This window comes from Carassius gibelio, chromosome A5, assembly GCF_023724105.1.
Source record: "Carassius gibelio isolate Cgi1373 ecotype wild population from Czech Republic chromosome A5, carGib1.2-hapl.c, whole genome shotgun sequence".
Taxonomy (NCBI): Eukaryota; Metazoa; Chordata; class Actinopteri; order Cypriniformes; family Cyprinidae; genus Carassius; species Carassius gibelio.
The window spans coordinates 34,621,407-34,645,270 of record NC_068375.1 but is presented as its reverse complement, the minus strand read 5'-3'; the positions used below and the strand labels follow the sequence as shown (position 1 = coordinate 34,645,270).

The 23,864-nt window shown below is 36.5% G+C and overlaps 1 protein-coding gene across 8 annotated transcripts; it reads right to left on the bottom strand.

Annotated features, from left to right (window-relative positions):
• Positions 1-145: 145 nt before the first annotated feature.
• add2 (adducin 2 (beta)) lies at positions 146-23,266 on the bottom strand. Of its 8 annotated transcripts, XM_052596966.1 has the most exons (16): positions 22,954-23,260; positions 19,514-19,757; positions 14,741-14,882; positions 13,049-13,200; positions 11,742-11,822; positions 11,106-11,255; positions 9,583-9,726; positions 9,369-9,467; positions 8,186-8,362; positions 7,842-8,081; positions 6,830-6,946; positions 4,390-4,476; positions 3,836-3,965; positions 2,231-2,299; positions 1,354-1,387; positions 146-1,165 (listed from the first exon to the last, which is right to left on the bottom strand). In XM_052596966.1, coding segments are annotated over exons 2-16 (1,773 nt in total). In that variant the 5' UTR covers positions 19,664-19,757; positions 22,954-23,260; the 3' UTR covers positions 146-1,164. The 8 variants fall into 8 exon arrangements, with proteins under 8 accessions (XP_052452926.1, XP_052452911.1, XP_052452907.1 ...); XM_052596951.1 differs by lacking the exon at positions 1,354-1,387 and having other exon boundaries at positions 146-1,150; positions 22,954-23,266; XM_052596947.1 differs by lacking the exon at positions 1,354-1,387 and having other exon boundaries at positions 22,954-23,265.
• Between the last annotated feature and the right edge of the window lie 598 nt (positions 23,267-23,864).

The window sequence follows — 23,864 nt, the reverse complement described above, 5'->3', positions numbered from 1 at the left end:
TATGAACTGCTTGCAACATATTTGTACTCGAACACAGCAACGTTTTTTCAATTAGAAAAAATCGGTGGAAAAAGTCATTTTTATTTTCAATCACAAGGAAGCTATTGCTTTGAAATCCACCCCAAAGAAACAGACTACAACAATCTTACATGGATGTGATCTTTAATGAATGGTGCATCCGATCCTAGCATTTTACATTCTAATATTGACATGGAATTCAGTTTACAAACCAGCTAATATACACACAAAAACATTTAAATAACAGTGAATGATCATAAAAATAATTACAACTGCAAAGAAGTCTCCAGCATACATAAAAAAAAACAAAAAAACAAGTCATGCATTTAAATTTGGATTTTCTTTGCAGCTACAAGCCACGATCTTGCTTATTTTGGCCTTTTGACATGTATTATTTGCAAGCCATTGCAAACATGATTTCCAGTGAATGGTGCATTTTCAATTAGTTTATCCCTGCTATTCATAACAAAATGAGATGTAGATGTTTGTGGTAGTTAAAAAAAATATTTTAGAACAGTTATGCCAGATATAATTATATAAACATGATAATGAGTAACAATCAGAATCGATAGACATGAACAATCAATGCTTACTCAATGCCACATTCTTTTTTCTATACATCTACTAAGTGCAATTCATTTTAAATCAAGGGGAAGTGTCACATTTTAATGTGCATCAGTGAAGCATTGTGAAATTTGCATCTGCGTGGACAGAGTGTGCCGAAAACATGTTTCAAGTCACAAAACCATAATCAAAAACTCGTATGGCATCATGTAGAGGTCAGTACATGGATACACAGTGAGTCTGACTGGATGTGAAGATGTAGGTGTGGATGCATGTGAAAGTATTAGTAAAGAACACTTGGAGAACGCGTCTGTGAGAGTTCAAGATTCTGCTTTCTCTTTTTGTTTCTTGCTTTTCTTTAGAAAACAAGGGGCTTTGAACTTCTTTTTTTTCTTCGATGGCGATTTGGAAGGTGAGCCCTCTGGGGTGTTGCCTGCAGGCTTGTTAGTCGGGGCAGTGAGTGGGACCGGTGTGGTTTCTGAAGTGTCAGTAGTGGACAGGGCCTTCATTTGTTTTTCTAGCTCCTCCTGCTGTTTCTTTTCATCGCCTTTATCGTTCTGCACAGCATCTGTGATTTTTCCATCTGTATGTAAATGCGATTTAAATAAAAACAGAAAAGAAATAGTACCATAGAAACAATGAAAGAAGAAAAGAAAAAAAGCAGTTAAGCATTTGTCAAGATGCTTAGGGATGGAACAGAAGCAGCTGCTATGACATTACAGTTCATGCTCATTCAAGTTGTGTGCAATGTCTCGGTTTCTATATACTCACTAGTGAGACAAGAGCTCAGTACCAAACGATTGTCCTACAAATTATAATACAGGGACAGACAGAGAAGCACAAAGGTGTGAAGACAGATGGAGGCCACAGTACAGAGTTGAAAATATGTCACATAAAAACAAAAACATGAAAACACTGACACAGACTTGAATACAGACATCCCATGTTACTGAATAATACCCCCCACCCTTAAATGAATAGTTCTCCCAAAAATGAAAATTTGCTCAGAATTTGCTCACCAAATGGATCCTCTGCAGTGAATGGGTGCCGTCAGAATGAGAGTCCATCTGAATAATCCACAAGTAATCCGTACAAATCCAGTGTCAATAAGATATTTTTAACTTCAAAATGATGGCTAAAATGCCAAGTTAAAGTTAAAAATGTCTTGATGTTTTTTTTTCTTTCTTGCAAACATGCAGCTTTTCACTACACAAGACAACAGCTAATGGACTGGAGTGGTTACTTATGTTTTTATCAGTGGTTTGGACTATCATTCTGACGGCACCCATTCACTGCAGAGGATCCATTGGTGAGCAAGTGAGGTAATGCTAAATTTCACCAAATCATGTCATTTTAATATATGCTTTTGAAATGACATGACAGTCCAGTGATTTTTGGGTGACCTTTTCCATTAATGGCTAGATTTACTGATACCAGATTATAAAAGCAATCAGCATTGATATACTTGAGCCCATATTATGGATAAAAAAAAACAAAAACAAAAAAACAATCAATCACTATTTTTTTAATGTTTCATTTCGTAACAGGGGTTGTCAACCAGAAGTTGATGATGCAAAGCACAGATCAGCTGATGGGACCATACAAGTGTTTCTGCAATGTCTTGTTCACATGCACCACCGGGTCTCACCTGATGGTGGGGTCTTTTTGGGGGAGGTAGTTGGGGAAGTCCCCGAGTCATTCACCACCTCCTCCACACCTTTTACACAACATCAGGGTGGGGGGAATAAGAAGAAGAGAGGAAACAGAAATATAGGGAAATAAGGTGGAGGTGTATAGTGAGTAATAACCATTGTTGGGGAGTAATTTATAAAAAATAAAAAAATAGCAGCGCTATATTTAGCAGAGGGACAGTAGCTCAGCTGATTTCAGTAAGTTTTTAATGTTTTAATCATTTTAAAAGTTTTAAAATTGCTTGTTTTATTTTTGTTATTTTTTTTTCTTCATGATTATTTTACTTTCTTTTATGTAAAGCACTTTGAATTACCATTGTGTACGAAATGTGCTATATAAATAAACTTGCCTTGCCTAAGTGTTCACAAAAGTCCCTTCATGTCATTTAAATACAGTAATAATACATATTTAGGTAAATGCTGTTGTTTATCACAGTGTTTAATACACAAATTGAGATAATTATTGTTTTTTTACCAGAAAAATACTGGCAGAAAATAACATACAATAGGATTCAAAAGTTTGGAGTCAGCTAGATTTATTTTTTGCTTTCATTAAGACTTTTACTCAACGATGGTACATTAAATTGATCAAAAGTAAAGGTAATGACATTTATGATGTTGAAAGTTTTTCTGAACTTTGTTTTGTCGGTGAACCCTGATTTTAAAGTGTACCCAGGTTTCCACAAAAACATTAAGCAGGACGACTGTTTTCAACATTGCTAATAATAAGAAATGTTTCTTGAGCAACAAATCAGCATATTACAATTAGTTTTAATTATAATAAGATTTCTGAAGGACGATGTGAAGACTGGAGTAATGATTCTGAAAATTCAGCTTTGTCATCACAGAAATAAATAATGTTTAAAAATATATTAAAATAGAAAATAGTTATTTTAAATTGGAATAATATTTCACAATATTACTGATTTTACTATATTTTTTATTATCAAATAAATGCTTAAGAAATTTTTTTTAATCTTACTGACCCCAAACATTTGAAAAGAAATGTAGCCTGTACTTACTGTTGTACCCTGCCTATCCATCTTAACTATGGTTTAACTACTTTAAATCATTACAGTCTGTAGCTTGGCGATTAACTTCCCCAACAATGTTAGTAACTGTAAAGGGGTTTTGGGATTTTAGTGTGTGTAGGAAGGTTGTCAGGCTCAAAAATACACAGTCACAGTGGAGAAAAATCAGTGCTCTGGTGCTGAATCATGAAGAAATGATGTCAGGACACAAAACCTCAAGCTAGTGATTTCTGGAAAGATATTGAAAATCAATTCAACTTTAATTTATTTTCAAGGCACACGTAAAAGGATTAAATACATGCATTCTGTATTTTCTGAATTAAAATATATTTTTTTCCAAATGTTCATTTTTAAGAGTAGATTATAAAAATCTGGTATTCAGTAGCAAAGTGACATCAAATCAATATTTGTCTGGAAGACAGTGGGTGTTTAGTCCATTGGGAAAATCAATAAAACATCAATACTTAGGCTAGAAATCAGTGGGTTACAAAAAGAGAATGAGGGACTAAACTACATCTGGTCATCTCGTACCGTCCTGCTGGCCGTGTTGTTTGCGCTGCACCTCCTTGCGGTACTCCTCCAGCTCCTGATCCGTCAGCTCATTGAAGGGGTTTGGAGTCTCTGGTTCCAGTGTGGCTGGAGGCTCCACAGCCTCTGGAGACTGGAAGCCCAACGATCATGTTCACATAATCAACTCGTGCTCAAAAGCAAAATCATTTAGAAATGGATTTGATAAATGAAATGTGCTCACAACAAATAAGTATAGGGTATGCTTATTTTATTAATTAAAACTGACTTGAATATTATGTAATTTCTAAGTTCATATTGTAAAAATATTTTTCTTCATTAGTAGCCTACAAAAAAGTTAAATAATCTACACACATTCACAAAATAAAGTAAAAATTAAAATAAAAATTCAGCAAATTTGTTAGATTTATGCTTAAACTAGAAAAAGTATTTGCTAATGGGATAAGAAAAATCTGATAAATGATAAATGTATCTTATTTTAAAGAAGTTTTTTATAATTATTTTGTCATAATGTAGACATGTGTATATATGAACTAAATGAAATTCTGTTATCTTACCGGTGGACTGTTGTCTGTGATGACACTGGCTAACACCTGAGACCGAGGTCCAGCTGTCTTCATGTCCTGACGATTCTGCTCTCTTATCTGAAATACAAACAGCACAGTGTTCATAGAAGAGAATCATAACTAATGTGATGCATAACTGTGTTTTACTCTTTGGCTTTTATTTTGCCAAGCTTGACATTTTTCATACTTTACAGACACAATGTTCAAAGAAGAGACCCCTAACTGATGCAAAGAATAAATGTGTTGTATGGTTTGACTTTGTGTGTTCGCACAAGCTTGACCATTTCACAGAAGAAGAAAAAAACACGAAACAAAACACCCTCTTTTAAAGGGGGGAGTGAAATGCTATTTCATGCATACTGAGTTTTTTACACTGTTAAAGAGTTGGATTCCCATGCTAAACATGGACAAAGTTTCAAAAATTAAGTTGTACGATTGAAGGAGTATTTCTGTTCCACAAATACTCCTTCCGGTTTGTCACAAGTTTTGGAAAGTTTTTTTCGAGTAGGGCTCTGTGTGACGTAGATGGAGCGGAATTTCCTTATATGGGTCCTAGGTCACGTCTGCCGGAAGAGCGCGTGCTCCCGTATAGCAGAGCACTGAGAGGCTGAGCACAGACATTCACTGATCAGAGCAAGAGCGTCGCGAAATGTCACAAAAGAAGTGTGTTTTTGGTTGCGAGGGCAAGACAACCCTGGACAGATTACCAAAAAAAAAAAAAAAAACAGCATTAAGGGACCAGTGGATGGAGTTTATTTTTACAGAGCTTCAACGAAGTTGTGCAAGTGTTTGTGTTTGTTCCTTGCATTTCGAAGATGCTTGTTTTACAAACATGGCCCAGTTTGACGACGGATTTGCGTATCGTTTATTTCTTAAGGATGATGCAATCCCAAACAAAAAAGGGTCACGATCGTGTGTTGGAACCACAGGCGGTGAGTAAAACTGCTTCAAATATCTCTGCCTCCTTGTTAGTGCGTCCGCCTCCCATGCCAGAGACCCGGGTTCGAGCCCCGCTCAGAGCGAGTCGTTGCTGCTGCTGCTCTCGTTCAGTTTCAGCCTCGGGATCTGATTCTGGATCATAAATAAACGGCTGAATCTGACTGTTAGCCATGGTTTGTTTTGGATGTTTTTTCTCCTCACGGTAATGTCACAGCTTCCAAACGCTCTCAACGCAAAAGCCTACTGGCGCTCTTGATTCTTTAGCTCTGCCCACACGCCTCCAGGCGCTCGTGTTTTTCCGGGGAAAATCGGTACAGACTATCTTTCTCTTATGAATATATTAAAACTAAAGACTTTTTGGAGTTATGAAGGATGCAGTACTACTCTATAGGTACTCAAGATTAACAGGATATTGAGTGAAAATGAGCATTTCACCCCCCCTCTAAAGCATTTGCTAATTTTTGCATTAGTGCAGGTTGACTCCTTCAGTGATACTGCCGCTCAATGTTTGGCTTTCTTTTGAGCATAAAATTAATGATGTGGCTTCGTAGGGACATCAGCTGACCACCTGATGAGATATCTGGGAGTGTCTGCAGCAAGCCTTCGGAAGGTTCTCAAAGATCTGGCTGAGGAAGTCGAGAAAAGCAGCTTTTGGGGCAGCACCTTGCACAGAAGCATGCTGCAGGGGGTGACAGGGCGATGTCCCCGTTACTGCAAATGACCCTGTCAGGGTGCAAATGTAATTTATGCATATTCAAGCATATAATTTAAATATTACTTATCAAAGAGGCAGTTAGTGTTCAGTTTTTTCTTTTGGTTTTCTCTCTCTCTCTCTCTACATCTTTTGAGCTTTCTCCTTTCCGTGGGACTATTCCCTCCTCCCTTCACTGTCATCTTGGTCCTGATGGTGAAACTGAAAGACATGTTGGAACACTTCTGCCACTACAAACACTGTCTCTCACTGTTGGTAAGACTGTCATTCTGTGCAATAGTAATTGAAATCTGCTCTCAGTTCTGTTGGTAGTCTGAACAGACATGCAGCAACAACTAACGGTAGCAACTGATTATGATAAAACGTCTTTTTCTCTGGAAAGGTTTGGGCCCCTGAAAAAAAGATATCATGGTTTCCACAAAAATATTAAGCAGCACAACTGTTCTCAACACTGATAATAATAATCAATGTTTCTTGAGCAAATCAGCATGTTAGAATGATTTCTTAAGGATCATATATGACACTGGAGTAATGATGCTGGAAATTCAGCTTTGCCATCATAGGAATAAAAGAAAATGTAAAAATATATACAAATTGAAAATAGTTTTAATATCATAATAATATTTCATGTTTCACTGTATTTTTAATCAGCATCTGTAGTGTATTTGCTCAAATTTCATGTGTTGTTGCAAAAAAAAAAAAATTACATCTTTTTACATCAATAAAATCTGCAGTTTCAATACAGATGTTAAATCCCAACGTCAGAGAAGCTTACTGTACCTTATTTCTAGTCTCAAGCACCTCCTTTGGGTTGGTGAACAGAGGGACAAACTGGTTTGGATTCTCAATCTTAATAGCCTTTCCACTGCCCTGTGTGTTTTCCTCTGTCTTCTGCCACTAAAAGAGAAAAAATCAATACAGAAGGAATTCAGCTGCTTGATTGAAAGCATGTCAATCATTCCAGGAAGACACTCTGCTGTTAAAAAGCAGACAATTAAGGGGAAATCTGATAGGGAAATATCAAACAGATCCAGAAAATAACCAGCAGAGGGCATTGCAAGCACTGCAGTGATCTTTAAGACAATAAAAGATCTCCCCTGCATTGCAGAGAAGGAGTAAGGGAGGTGGGTGGAACATGGTAGAGACAGCGAAACAGTAGCGCTCTCACAGCGATGTAACAAAATACGCCATTATTCTACCAATAATATCCTATGATTCACAGTAAGTCTATTTTTTCAACTGCAACACACTCACAGGCTTAGTCATTCAAAAATACAACACTGAAATGATACTGGCAACTTCTGTCTCACATTTTCAGAAGAAAATGTGACTAATGCTTTCGCAAAACTCACCACCACATTGTTGGGAAACTGTTATCGGTTTTTCTTTTTGGGTGGTTGCTAAGAATAGCTCACCCAAAAATTGAAATTAGCCAAAAATGTAATCAAACTGATTTACATCTTGGATGGCTTGAAGGGGATTCTTCATTGAAACAGATCTGGAGACATTAAGAAGCATGACTTGCTAATAAGATCTCATTATTAACATTTTCATAATCTAAAACGCTCCTGACGAGCTTGATGCGCCTTGCATGGCTGACATCGCCATCGGTGTGTGAATGGGTGAATGTGAGGCAAATTGTAAAGTGTTTTGTATGGCCATGTGGTCTGTTGAAAGCGCTATATAAATGCAGTCCATTTACCATTTAATTACGAAATTATAGGAATCCTACCCCTAACTCCTCTTGTAGTACAATATCATCCATACTCAAGTTCCATAAATTCTCTCTCACCGTGGTCCGATGTCCCGGACTGGCCTGGTCCTGGCTGACTTTTTGATAGAGATTTGGGGTGTTCAGCCATCTAGTCTTCTGCTGTTGTCTCTGGGCATGGGGATGGAGTCGGGGATGAGGCTGAACCCCGTCCTCGTGAAAGGAAAATGACGTGACGGTGGCAGGAACCTCCACCTCTCTCCTGGTTCTGGAGCGCTCCAGCAGCACTGGGAAGCGGTAGGCGTATCCTGTACGGTAACCCTATAATGAATGATGACCAAATGTTCAAATGTCAAGTCTAATAGTAATAAACTCACAATGAGGTAAACAGCTCTGGTCTAGATTGGCTACATTTTTAGACTAACCAGATTGTCCAGCGTCCTCATCAATGCTTCAAACTCATGTTCTCCCAGCCTGCTCTTGTGCATGGGGCCGAAGGTGGATCCGGCCCAACCCACAGTGCCTGTGGCGACTGGCCTGTGAATGTTGCGGTCCAGCATGATTAGGTTTTGTTCCCCTCCAGCGCTGCACAGTGCTGCCACCTGCCAGGACAGTACAACACTGCAGCATGAACAATTTGCATTCTGCCAACAAATCAACTTTTCACCCTCAGCACTTTTTTCACTTTTCAGACTCCCTTCTCTCATGGTTCACATGACTTTTGACCAATGGATTGTCATGACTTTTCCATGACCTCTTCAGTCATTCATGGAATGATTAAAATTTTTGAATCAGATTGCTGAAGCAGATTTACCATGTGCAATTTGGTCAAATTAGTAGATTCAAACCATTATAGTTATTAGTATACAGATATCAGCAATAAGACATTGCAATGCTTTACATTGGTATTTTCACTCTACACAATCACACTATAAGCAGCCGATTAAATAGCAAAGCAAACTATAAAAATGTATAAAAAGTTTGTGGTCAGTAAGATCATTTTTAAGGAAATTAATACTTTTATTCAGCAAGGGCACATTAAATGGATAAAACATGGCAGTAAAGACTTTTATAATGTTAAAAAAGATTTCTATTTCAAATTAAAACTGTTATTTTAAACAAATAATCGTGAAATAAATGTATCATGGTTTCCACATAAATATTAAGCAGCACTGGCAATAATAAGAATCATATTAATATTTTTCTGAAGGATCATGTGACACTAAGACTGCAGTAATGATGCTGAAAATGTACCTATGCATCACAGGAATAAATTACATTTTAAGAATATATTAAAGTAGAAAAAAGTTATTTTAAATTGTAATAATATTTCACTGTTTTTAACCTGTATTTTTCCAATCAAATACATTAAAATCTAAACAACCTCTACACTTTGAAAGGTAGTGTATATTTATTAAAAACATTTATATTATAATATACATAGTTATACTAATATTTATACAACAAATACGACTTTCAATGGTTCTATTTTGTGTTTCTGTTGACTGAGTATTGTCTCTCTTCACTCTCACTAACTCTGTCCTACTTTCCAACTAGTCTACTCTCCCATGTTTTGCCCTCACAGCAAGGGCTGTCATTTTTTCTTACCTGTATTTGACAGGCGGTCTGGATGTGGTACATTGTGTAAAAGGCCTCCTCCACTGAATCTCCCAGGGCCACGATTCCATGGTTCCTCAATACCAGCACCTGTAGAAGAATGCTTCATCAACCCATTATCCACCTTGAGAGCCTCACATCATCACGTTCTGAGGGAGCAGGATATTTACTACCTATAATCTGTGTCTGTAATCTAGGATCTAACCTTGCATGTAGGGCCGAGGCTCTTCTGGAGTTCCACTCTGTCCTCTTCTGCCTCCATCACTCCATTATAGTCATAATAAGCTACCTCGCCCACCAGCAAAGCCTCATGGGATAGCGGTAGAAGGCCACATTTCATGGCTGATACCTACACGAAAGATTAATAGTGGTGAGCTCACAAATTATGATTAATGGCAGTATGTATTAATGGCAGCCAAAGTGCTAGCTAAAGCATTTTAAAGAGGTCATCGGATGCCCATTTTCCACAGGTTGATATGATTCTTTAGGGTCTTAATGAAAAGTCTGTAACACATTTTTGTTAAAATGTCTAAATGGTAGCATAAAAAACACCGCTCTTTTAGAGCAAGCCGTTTTGCAACATTTTCCTTTAAATGTTAATGAGCTATGCTGACTCCGCCCCTCTCTTGCGAGGCGCTCTCTGAGGGACTTTTTGCTTTAGCAGCATTCATCATGAAACTTGCTAATTAGAATATTATTAGGAAAGGCGATTTGCAAATATTCATAAAAAAAAACAACCTTTAACTGGTTAGTGAAGCTAGAAAATAGACGCATTTATGTAAATTAGGTTACATTCCTTTCAAAAATAAACGTAATCCACTTCATCTTCAGCGGCTCAGATGTCGGGAGTAAATGAACACCTCAATCTCTTAGGAGACATTCTTGTCTACATCTGCTCAACAATGGAGTACTGATCAGCTCAGGGCAGGTCTAAGGAAAGACGACAGTACAATCTATGCTGAAACGCCAACGTCACTCAAACTATCGTGGGAGGGGCCTGTCTGGGTGATGTCACAAAGACAGGCATCTGAGGTCGGTTTGATTTGAGAAAGGGGTAAACGTTTTAATAGATTAAAAAAATAACACTAGGTGGGTCTTTATCATTATATGGTGAATGTGTACACACACTGCCAACACACATTTCAGTTCAAACAACTTGTAAGAGTGCATGTAGCATCGGATGACCCCTTTAAAACTTGAACATTTGACAGCTCTCAGGTCTGTAGGTAATTTGAGTTTCTAAATAATATAATAATAATAATAATTATTATTATTATTTTTAATACTATAATAATACATATTTTTGCCATCAGTGGAAGACTGGATCTCAGAATAAACAAGTACATAAAAAATAGTAATAAAATAAAATAAATATTAGTAATGAATGTATATATTTATAATTTATTGGTCACAAACCAGGGATAAATACAAAATGAATAAATAAAAATAAACAAACATAAATACAAGTAGTTTGCATGTTTCACAAACATGGGGTACAATAAAATAAAATATAAAATAATTTACTTTTATGCGTTTTGCGATGCTGGGGGAGAAGATGAGTAAGGTAAGATAAACTACTCTTCATTTATCTGCTTCACAAACCTGGGTTATAAACAATGGATGGATGGATAAATGACATTTAAATTAAATAATTTAAAGTTGAAAATTTAACTTAATATTATTACTAAACTTATTTGTTTAGATGTTTTTGTCAAACATGTGCCGTACCGCAGCTATGGCTGGAGTGTGGAGGTGCAGCAGGCAGCGGACGTCCGGTCGAGCTGAATAGATGGCAGAGTGCAAGCTGAATGCAGACAGATCCACTCCCAGAGTAGTGCTGCCTTTCTCTACCACCTCCCCGAGAATATTCACCTTCACCTGGACATCACAGAGAGTACATGCTTTAATCAAGCTTTCACTTGAAAAATTTGATCCAACTGCATCATTTACTACTTTTCCATCATGTTTTAATATATACATTTGATAAAAAATGTAAATAATAATTCCAATAATTTCTATTTAATACAAAAAGTATAATAAATTTTTTTTAATTATTGCATTTTCTCTTTAACTGTAAACTGCATTGTTTCTTGTTACAAAATTACCATTTCTGACGCAGTTTGTACAAATGCATGAAGACGAGAAATATTTTCATGAGTAACAACTTCTAGTGCCTCATTTTTGCAACAATGTACAAAATATGTCCAGAACATGCTGAATCTTTCCATTTTATCAGCAAATACGACACACAGTCACACCTTTCTTTTTCTAGTGACCTTCATTTGAATGCTTTAGGCCAGTGAATGACTGTCATAGAGAGCCATGTTGCAAGACATGAGAGGACAGACAGAGACAGAGTCTCACCAGACTGGAGGCAGTCACCTCCCCGTAGGCCAGACCATCCGGCAGCACGAGGAAATGTTCCTGCTCTTTACTAACACGCATCTGCAGAAAGAAAGAGACGCTTTTATCTAAAGCAACTCACAGTATGCTTACAGGAACTATCTCCCTAAAGCAACCTGTGGTTAAACGGTTAGTACACCCATTCAAATCTGCCATCTCTTACTCATTCTCATATTCTGTCAAACCTGTGCAGATTTAGATAAGATTTTAAGAGATATTGACTTCTATTTCTGTCAGTGTTTCACACAAAGCTATATTTGGACTATAGCGTAAAGTCCTTACTTTTATGTTGCTGTCATTGTTGTTTTAGTCACATTTGAATAATAAACTTGTAAGGAAGAAAACACTTAATTTCTCTGTTTATGTTCCACAGAGGAAAATAATCCCTTTATATTTGAGGGAACTATCCCTTTAAGAGTTCAGATTTTTATACTTCTGGTGAAAATCAAACCAGCAACCTTATTTAGCAGACTTGATAAAAAATAAAAATAAAAACACTTCCTATTAGGATTTAAAAATACTCAAATTCGTGTGGACTTAGCATAGGAAATATGAATAAGTATGCTAAAGTACATGCAAAAAAAAAAAAAAAAAAAAAAAAAATTCAGCTTAATGTGCCTCAGAAGTGATCCTATTTTTTTTTTTCATCATAAGCTTGAGTTACATAACAGGTTAAGAAGACACATACACTACCACTCAAAAGTTTGGATTAAAATATGTATATATATTTCGAAATAAATAAATAATTGTATTCCGCAAAGACTAAATTGATCAAAAGTGACATTTAAAAACATTTAAAAATGTAAAAAAAAATATATATTTTAAATAAATACTGTTCTTTTAAATTTTCTATTCATCAAAAAATCCTGAAAATTAAATGTATCATGGTTTATTTAAACATACTAAGCAGTACACCTGTTTTTAACATTGATGATAATAATATTAGTAATACTTCTAATAGTAATATAATGATGCTGAAAATACAGCTTTGCATCACAGGACTAAATTACAGTTTAAAATATAGAAAAATAGAAAACATTTCAAATTGTAACAATACGGTCTATACTGTATTTTTGATATAACTGCAAATAAATGCTGCATTGGTGAGCATGACTTCTTTCAAAAACATGTATTTTCAACCTTCATTCTTCATTCTGTTAAATCAGTCAGGCTGACAGATAAAAGTTGTCTGATCAGTAGTGAACATGGAGCACTTTTCAGGATTCTTGACACACTGACAGAAGGTTTAAAGGGTTGTGTTTCCTTACTGTGAGGCACGTGCTGGCCAGCTGGGCCCAGCCGTACAGATCCACCAGACGGTGAACACTAGCCAGCTTGCAGCGCATAAGTCTCTCCCCCTTCACCATGGAGCCGGGCTCCCATCCGTGCAGATCGTTAATGGGGCTCACCATGGTAACGGCTGTGCAGGGAATGTGCACCAAGACAAACAGCACAAGTGTGTGTCAGTGAAAGTGACAAGTAATGAAGGACTTTGCATAAAAAGAGCAGCACTACTGCAGTTTAAGTGGTGTGACATACATCAGGTTATTTAACCTCAAAAAACATTTTCATGAAAGACAGAAAAACAGCTCAATTTTGAAAAGCACAAGTGAATTTACTTTATAAATTAAAGGGTTAGTTCATCCCAAAATGAAAATTATGTCATTAATAATGACTCACCCTCATATCATTCCACACCTGTAAGACCTCCGTTCATCTTCAGAACACAATTTAAGATATTTTTGATAAAATTGGAGAGCTATCTCCAAAGACAGAAACGGTACTGAACCCAGGTCCAGAAACTTAGTAAATACATCCGTAAAACAGTCCATGTGACGAGAATACTTTTTTGTGCAATAACATAATTTACTCAACCATTCTTCTCCCCTGAGTTACGTCTTTTGCCATTTTAGAGATTATTACAATACAGTTAGAGAAGTATTACATACTTTTCCCTACGTGTAAACAACGCATATTACACAGATTATGTATTACGTATAAAAAAGTATTCTCGTAGCATCTCAAAACTGATGTTGAGCCACTGATGTCACATGGACTGTTTTACCGATGTATTTACTATGTTTCTGGACCTGGGAACATTTCAGTTGTGTTGCTGTCTATGGAGGGTTACATAGTGCTCTGATTTCATCAAAAATATCTTCATTTGTGTTCTGAAGATGAACGAAGGTTTTACGGGTTTGGAACGACATGAGGGTGTGTAAGTAATGACATCATTTTCATTTTGGGGTGAACGAACCCTTTAAATTTATTATGTTTGAAACTAAAACTCTTATGTAAAAGTGTCTGAACTGAACAGTAATGATATATGAATGAATGTTGTATAAAAGTAAAACTCCATGGAAGCTTGCTTTTGTCACATGATTAAAAAAATAAGTAATTGCGACTTTTTAATCTCACATTTCTTAACCCCCACTCTGCAATTCTGAGATGATATCTCACAACTCTGACTTTTTCTTGCAATTCAGAATTGTAAGATATAAAACTCAGAATTAAGAATTTAATTCTTAATTCTGAGAAGTCTGAATAGTGAGATATAAACCTGCAAACACACACACACCCAAAAAAACAAAAAAAACACAAAAAAAAGTGTTATTAAATTAACTTTTATTTTTCGTGACAGAAAAAAAATTGCAGGACATTAACTCAGAATTTCTAGATGTAAAGTCACAATGCAAGATTTGTGAGATAAAATAATAAAAATACTTTTATGATTTTATTGATTTTGACAAAAAAAAGTTTCCAAAAAACTCTCATTGGGCAAATACTATATAGAGAATAATCCACATGATTTTACAAGTGAATGAGATCACTAAGCAGAGAAGGATGTGCAGTATTTATATCAATACATCAGGCTTTATCTATGAAATACAAGCAGAACAACCTTCTGAGTAAATCATTTGTAAATCATAACTAGGCAAATGACTGCATGTGTTACGTACTGGATTGAGTGATGGGCAGCGAGGCTGGAGATCCGTGAGTTGCCATGAAGTCTGCGATCTGTCTGAGAGCCCACATATTGGAGGAACTTCCTTCTTTCTTCATCTGCTCCTGAATCAGCACATCCAGCTCCTCTCTAAAGGACTAAAACATACAAATAAGATTCAGTACTCAGCTACACAATGCACTAGTACACAAATAAAGCAAAAGGCACATGCACATGGATGTGTTATTTAACAACCATCCATGTGCCTTTTGCTTTATTTGTAGCAGCATTTTAGGTGTAAATTTGTCATCTTCAGTGTCACATGATGCTTCAGAAATCAATCTAATTTGTTGATTTCGTGCTCATTTTAAAAGTTGAAAACAGTTGAGCTGCTTAATATTTTTGTGGAAACTGGGATAGATATATTTTTAATGAACATCATTTATTTGATTTTACCGTGAGTTTTGATAATTTGTTTTAAATCAATTTAACACACCCTTGCTGAATAAAACTATTGATTTCTTAAAAACTTGTAATGAATACTGTAACCAAATTAGCATTTCCTTAAAAACCAAAAACAGTATTAAAGTTTCACAAGTTTAACTTTGAGGCTTTTGATATGTACATGAAACACCGCCATACAGTCGATCCATCTGTTTTCAGTGATTATCAACAAATACCATGACAGTTTTTAGTAAATGTAGCTATAAACTGCTAAATGTATATGCAATAATAACTGAAGGAAACACTAAAGTTTAATCTTCTAAAAAAGTTCTTAAACAGACAAAAGTTTCCAAAAAACTGTCAATAGACTGAAATATACTTCAGAAATTCTGAATGGAATTTTTGAATAATTTGCGTTAACCAGTTCAGACTGAATTATTTGCAGATGTTTATTATTGAAGAACAGGAGCTTATAAGAAAGTTTGTAATTAACACCAACTACAATGTTTGAGCAATATAAATTCAGTTTGACCTTGTAAGTACTGAAATAATTATACAAGAATAAAAAATGTTGTATAAGTTTTAAATAAAGCAATAAATGATGCCAATCAGCCACATATTTAACAATCGAATGCAGCACACATAAACACAGTATAACAGACATAAAACCCAGATAAAACAATACTTCTGTGAACATACGACACAAAAAAGCTGGAAGAATTTTCGAGTTACAGGATCCAGTACAGTCCACAACAGAGAAAGAAAAACAATTGACCTCTTCAGTTCTGTCCTTAATTCAACACGTTCCCTCCATACTGAGTGTTTTTATTCTTTGCACCAACACCTAAAACTCCCTGCACTCTTAATGTTTTCTCCTCCCCGCTCTCTCTCTATCTTTCTCTCTACAGCTGCAGCTGTCCGTGGTGATTCAGGGCAGATTATATCTGAGCTGTGGAGATAATCATATCTTTGGGAACCTAATGAGGGGGAAGGGGAAAGAGGACATAGGGATTGGAGGCAGGACATTAAAGGGTGGACAGAACAGGCGAATACAAGGAGGCAAACCAATGTGGGTCCTCTGCGGATGGGAGATCTGTTTAAGTGAGGTTTTGAAAGCTTATAGCAGCCACTTGAATGCTGGTTTACTTCTTACGCCCTACTTATATCATTCCTATTATAGCACAAAAGCAGGATACTGGAAGTATAAACCCAATTCATTTTCTCTGTAGAGTAAATGTATTGATGGTGGTAATATATAAAACATTCAAAACATAAATAGCAGGAGCTCGGATACATATTTTAAAATATAACAGCAAATATATAATATTTATCATTATTATTATTATTAATAATATTAATTGCAACTCTTCCTATACTCTTAAACTGCTTATGTATTATCTTTAAATTCAAACAAAGCTAATTTATCTATCTAGCACAATTTATGAAAAATAAGTGATGAATCCAAAATTACCCCTACAGTCTTAACATGATCATCAAGCTTTGAGGAAAGTGAACCTACTGTAGCTGACCAGCAAAGGTAGGTGACAGAGGAACCTACAATCAGTCTTGCTCTCATTTAATTGAAGATGTTAGAGAGCCAGAGCTTAATGTCACTAAAGCATTAATGCACTTTGTCCAAAGAGCATGATTCATTTAACCACACAGGAAAATAAAACTGAAGATCATTGGCATAACAATGGTAAGACTAAAAAATGGTGCCCAAAGGAAGCATATACAAAAATAACAACAGCGGCCCCAAAATCGATCCCTGTGGAACTCCACATAGTAAAGGAGCAGATATAGAAGTAAAGTCACCTAACTACATTGCAACTGTCCTGTCCTTTAATTATAATGCAAACCACTTAACGAACCCAACACTCCAAGCGATTAAGAAGAATCTTATGGTAAGTTGTATCAAAAGCAGCAATTTGATATAAAAAAAAAACTAAAACAACATGTGATCCTGAATCCTACGATAATAGGATATCATTAGTAACTTTAAGTAGAGCACAAAGGGAATGTGAAGGTGCAATTGCACTTCTGACCTTCTCAATTTAGTAAAAAAAAAACACTAAAATCTCTTCATTACTTTCGGTTGATTCACATTATCGGAATACCCTTGAGATGAATTTCATTTTCACATCCTTTACTGTTTAACTATCAGAAGGCAGTAATTTATTTGACATCTCAAATTAAATTTTAAATGTTTTATCTCTCTTAAAATTGCATTCTGCTCTCCTACACTCTTGTCTGAGAGAACAGGTGATACTGCTTAACCAAGGTTGAAAGACTCCTTTACTTTTTTAAATTAAAGCACAAGTACACACTTATTACAAGCTTCAACCAGCAATCCAATATCATCCCCACCTGTGACAGTGTCATTAAAACGTGATGAATAGATTTCCAAAAAAGAATTAGCAGTTGAAGACTTAATAGTCCTAGCATAATATGAATTCTGAGAAGAGGTTAGGTGGACAAAAGAACAAACAGCATCAGATACCAGTGAATAATGATCGGAGATGCCCATATCTGAAACCTCTAAATTAGATACAGAAAAACCATATGACAACACAAGATCTAATGTGTGACCTCTCTTATGAGTAAGACCAGAACATGTTGTATTAAATTAAAAGACTGAGAGAAAAGAAATTCATTAACCAGTGGCTTTGATGGGCTACATATATGCACATTATAATCCCAAATGTTTTTCACAGTGAGACACTAGTCCAGACAGAAAACTTAGAAAAATGGTGGATGAACTCATTATTGAGTTTGGGAGGTCTATTAATGAAGGCGCAAAGAATCAGTCTTCCAACAATTGTACGCCAAAGCTACAAAGTAAGACAATTTATATTAGTTCTGTCTTTTCTTGTGGAGCATTGGCCATATATTTTTGTACACTATGATTAATACCATTAACACCCACATCATGTAAACCATTCAAACTGTCCAAATGACCCGAATTACTTATAAAGACTGTTTTATATTTGTCACATGTGCTGCTCTGCAAATCAAGGCGCACAATGATGGATATCGCTATAAAGAGTTATTTGAATGATCATAGGAGAATAAGGGCACATCCAACACAAATCTTCAAACATTAGAACTTAGGCCCCGTCCACACGGAGACGGAGCTTACCCCAATCCGATCTTTTTTTTCCTCGTCTCAAGAAATATCCGCGTCCACACGAAACCGCATAATGATGTAGTATACATGCCAGACCAGTATGTGGCGCTGTAATTCTGCCTCAGAGATAGACTAAAAACCGAGAAGAAGACTTGGACTATGCTCATAAACCTTGCGCGTGGTACACAAACGAACATGGAACAATACATTTATTAATCTGTGTTAATGTTAGTTAATAAAAAGACAATCGTTCAGTGTTTGTTCATGTTTTTGTTGCTGTTACGTGACGTAGAGGTGTCGGACTAGGGGGGAGATGTGGGCTGATGACGTCAATGTTTCAGAAAATATACGGATTAGCCGTCCAGACGAAAACGCAAAGACGGCGTTTTTAAATTTATCCACTCTGGGTCTCGGTTTCCAAAAATAGCGGTTTCACCTTATGAAAACGCCGGATCCGTGTGGACGAAACGCCTATCCGATAAAAAATTTGTGCGTATTCACAGAAACACGTCTCCGTGTGTAAGGGGCCTTAACATCCATCAGAATTTAACATCAATAGCGAACAAAAAGGAACCAAAAAGACAGGGGTTTTAAAACACAAGGAAAGTAATGAGGGGAATGGAAACAGGTGGGGATTAATTAATTAACAAAACGAGGAATGGAACTTGACCAAATAGGGATAACACAAGTCCATGACTGTGGCAATATTAAACTGAAGTTACGGTGATTCAACTGAGTAGTTTATTTCTCTCTCTCTTTTTTTGGGGGGGATTTTCACATATTAGATGTTTGATAGATAATAATAATAGTATTAGTCATCTTTTTTATAATAATAATCTACTAAAATACTCAATTGTATTTATATATTATCATTGAAATATTAGTAAAAATATATCTCATCAAATGGAAAATGTTTATTTTTATTATTAACTGCAAATTACATAATCAAAATAATGTTATCTTTTTTATTGAGTACTTCATTTTTTTGTTCAGATTTTCATTCTCTTTACTCAGAATTTTATTTAATTATTTTTTGCTTTTTTGAACCCCTATGGAAAACACTAATGGGGGAAAAAATCTTATGGAATCAAAGCCACTGAAAACGTAGATGATCAGCGTTGCACTCATCTAGCCCACAAGGATATAAACACAAATCTGAGTCAATTCTCAAAGGCAAATATATGAGCTTCACTTATCAGCTCACACTTTATTACTCACAGGGCTTTGCAGAAGACTGGAAATTCGTTTCTTGAGGCCGCTGGATGGCGTTGACTGCTGGGGAGACTGGATCATTTCTCCCTCCAGACACTCCCCATCTACAGGACTGTGCTGGACCGGAGTCCCTTTAGGGGTGGGAGTTCTACTCATCTTCTTTTTCCCAGTGTGGGAAATAGGAGGAGGAGGATAGAAAGAAAACAGATAAAAAGAAAAAAGATAGGCAAAGCAGGAGCAAGCAAGATGGCTGGAAGGGAGCAAACAAAAAAAAAGAAATACAATATGTAAATTATTCAGTTATATTAATTAAAGATCCTTATGCACATCATGCAAGAGTTTTATTTTACACATATGTGCATGAGGACATACAGTATAGGCATGTTTGCATATTAATAATAGACACACGTGCAAATGCACACAGACAGGCCTGCAAATACAAGATAAGTATTTCTTCACACCACACCCAAAGTCACGTGGAAGCTGCAATAACTGTCATATATCCAAACAACAAGCATGTAGTGGCTACTTCTTTATGTGCAATAGCAAATGTGATAGATTAGTTTGCTTGAGGAGGCTCGATTTAAGATATTACACATAGAAAAGCCTTTTGTATCAAGACTAACATTGACTAGAGTTATATTATTACTGTTCCAGGATGTATAACAGATGGTTGATGGCACATAATCTAAGACCATACACCTGAATATCTTTTATTTCTAGAAATCCTACTTACATTCACATACAGAACTTAAATGTTCCTTCAGCATGGAGGAAAAAAAATGAGGGCAGTGAACTAGAAACATCACCTGAACTGAAAAATCTAGTTTGTCTGAATTTATGAGTTTAAAAGGTGATGCAATTTTCTTTTGTGTTAAACAATTTATCTTATCCAGGTTTTATCTGTGAGGCAATTAGAAGTAAGATGCTCATATGGGTTCAATTCTCAAAAGTGTAGACTTCAGTTGTGTGGTGCTTTCAAAACAAAGCTCTGTTTGCTTGAACAGCCCATTGGCTTCAGTGACTCAGCAGTAGTCTGAATTTGGAACGTAAATACAGTATGATTGAAAACAATTATTAGTGTTGTTGAGGCTATTACAATCAGCCTTACACCTCAGATTTTCATCTGATGAATAATAAAGCAGGCAAAAAAAAAAAAAAAAAAAATATTTTAGACTCTTTTACAAATAGAAAGTTTCAAATAGAAAAACTAATTTTTTAATCATCTTTTATTTTATTGTCAGTTTTCGTTTTTTTCTTTGGAACAAGATTAATTAGCATGTGAACTACAGCACTGACATACCAAAGTGTCTGAGTTAAAACACTTGCAGTCACAGTATCTTTGTGTTTGGTGGTCTGACAGGGCTCAGGTGCTCTGGGACCCCCACTAAAAGGTCCTCTCTCTGGGGAGACTCTATAATGAGTGGGGCCCCTTTGGATCCAGACACTAAACTGGCTCAGCCCTGTGCTGTCCCTGGATTGGTTTCAAGCTCGGCTTTCCACTCTAGTGGATCCAAATTAATCATGTCCCTCTGCGAGAACAGTGATCTATCCTTAGTCTGCATTCTTATCGTGAACCTACACTTCAATCTGAAAAATGCTCAAAAACTTATACAGCTCTGGGTTCTGCTACAGCAGGATTTTGAGGTCAAGCTGAGAAGGGATGAAAGACAGGTACATCAGCCTGTTGCACATTGATCAGTCTGAAACAGTTTTTCTGAGCGGATAAGGGCTTTCACCCCCACTGAGAGACCTTAATGCTTGTAGGAAGTGGGGAGAAAGCAAGATGTATATGAGAGAGATGTATAATGGTTAAAGTGATGTTGGATTGATTTGAGATGAATCTTATAATCAAGTTAATGTGTTGTCCTGGGTGCATTAACTTCTGCATAATGTACTGAGCATGCAGTGACCCACACACACAAAAAATAAAATAAAATGCATGTGTGATTTTAAACCAAATCTTGAAGTGGAAAATAATGCATTTTCATCAAAGAATAAAAACACAATTTCTGTGCAAGTTGTTTGAAATTTTAATCCCATGTTTGGAGTTTTAATCCCAGTTCCATACTAAATCTACACACACACACACAACAAAATATCAGTTTCAGAATCATTCTGAGGGTTCACTGACTTTTTAAATTTATCTTTAACATGGTTAAAATCTGTATAGAAAAGAGTCTAAAATCTAAAAGGCATCTTCACAACGCCAAATTAAGGCTGCTCAGTACTTGCACAAATTTCAGTGTAAAGATGCAAGCAATGCCACAAAAGATAAACTTAATTATGCCTGCTCAGACCGTATAGTATTGTAATTGCTTTATAAAGGCATTGTGTTAGCTATGGGCAGCATAAGACTGTGTATAGCCACTGCAGAGGCACTTCTGTCACATAACCCCAACTCCCTCAATAACAACCCATTCACCCACCCACCCCTTTCAAATAATTCCATCACCCCTGCAAGAACCTCATGGAGAGAAAGAAAGGAGAAAAAAAAAGCAAATTTAATGAATACATTATGATAATATCCATTAAGTCTTGTTGCACATAAATGAAGTGTGCCGTTTTTCTTAAATCTCTAAGGCTCATTTTCCAGCGGGAAAGACTCATGTGTCACGCCCACCTCTTCCACAGCAAAACACCACCCTCTGAACTGCTCGGAGGGGGTAGATCTAACAGCTGCTGACAAAGGCAGCATTTAACATAGAATGATACCAACAAAGCATAATAGAGTCAGTTATATGTCCATTCATTGATTAAGTATTATTAAACGCGTCGTGTCGGTCCTTTTGCGCGAGGTTCTTGCTCGGTAGGGCCTGCACGCGGCTGCCTAGCAACAACACGAGCCTGCATCAGCACCACCAGCAGCGCGGGGCTCAGCCTCCGGCCATCGGTACAAGAGCCCGCTCTGGAAGAACTCAAGGATGTTGAAGGGGCCATGTCGGGATGCAAAGCATAAACCCAAAACACCACAAACGATATAATCGTGGACATGGTACTCCAATATGAGGGAATTTTTTTTTAATAATAATAAAAAATAAGAAAGTCTACATGAGAGCCAATATCATGGCGTCTGAAAGTTGAAGAATCATGCCTTCGTACATCAAGGCTCTAGGGCCTCGGATTAATAAAATACAGTACGTTTTAATAACATTAGTGCATGAAAATGTAGTGTCCATTTAATCTAATCTACTAACGCAATCCGGAGGCATTTTGAGTTTTTAAAACCTCTCTACTCTTTCCGATCATGGTGTAACGAATTTTGGATTATATTCGTGTACTCCCTCAATATCATTGCAATCCGGCATCACATAAACCGTACCGTCAACATGAATGTGATAGATGCGTGGAGTCCAAATGTCCTTCATGTACCGATTAAATCTTTGGAAATCTAAGATTTTGACTGAAAGAGTTATGGAAAATGAAATGAGGCAAGAGATGCTTACCTTACAACATCTTCTCCTCTTTGTCCTTTACGCACACGGACGCTTTGGATCTGCAATGCAATGAGTCAAAACAGCAGCATGAACGTATAAATCGATAGTTGGGCTTGTTTTCCAGTATGAATGGTAGCGTTTGGGGTCTGTTTCCCTAGACCTACGCATCCCCTCTTTTTTTGACATTTATTGCAGGATGGACCAGCCTACGACCACGCCTGCCAGATTCATGACCTCCCCACTGTCTACATCCACATACTGCGAGGTTTGTCACGAAAGCCTTGAGTATGTTCGACTATATTGTAAAAATACTGGGACACGTATGCAAAACGAGAGAGTCGGAAGGGTTTTCCACCTTGGAGCAGGGAATAGCGTGTTTTGTCGGAGCACAGATTATTTATTCTGAACGCCTTTTTCTGCTGATTGATGCAGCTGCAGATTAAAGAAGCGTCCACTGGCGCCACATGCTGGCGGTTTTATGATTTTACAACGAGCAATAGGTAGAAAAAAAAAAAAGTCCCATGCTTTTTCTAAAAAAATATAAATCAATACACCGTTGCTGGTCATATACTTACAATATCATAAAAAGTTGATTTCACTAATTCCATTCAAAAAGTGAAACTTTTATATTATGTTCATTCATTACACAATGTTTATTTCTTTTAATTTTGATGTTTATAGCTGACAACTTAAGGAAAATCCCAAATTCAGGATATCAGAAAATTAGAATATTGTGAAAAGGTTCAATATTGAAGACACCTGGTGCCACTCTAATCAGCTAATTAACTCAAAACACCTGCAAAGGCCTTTAAATGGTATCTCAGTCTAGTTCTGTAGGCTACACAATCACGGGGAAGACTGCTGACTTCACAGTTGCCCAGAAGACGACCATGGACACTATGCACAAGGAGGGCAAGACA

What these genes read in the sequence shown, in the direction of transcription:
- add2 (XM_052596947.1), bottom strand. Translation starts at nt 19,663, where the DNA reads ATGAGTAGAACTCCCACCCCTAAAGGGACTCCGGTCCAGCACAGTCCT. An exon ending in AGGTGACTGCCTCCAGTCTG is followed by an intron (nt 11,256 to 11,741) that starts GTGAGACTCTGT and finishes TGTGATGTCCAG; the next exon opens with GTGAAGGTGAATATTCTCGG. An exon ending in TCACAGACAACAGTCCACCG is followed by an intron (nt 3,966 to 4,389) that starts GTAAGATAACAG and finishes TTGGGCTTCCAG; the next exon opens with TCTCCAGAGGCTGTGGAGCC.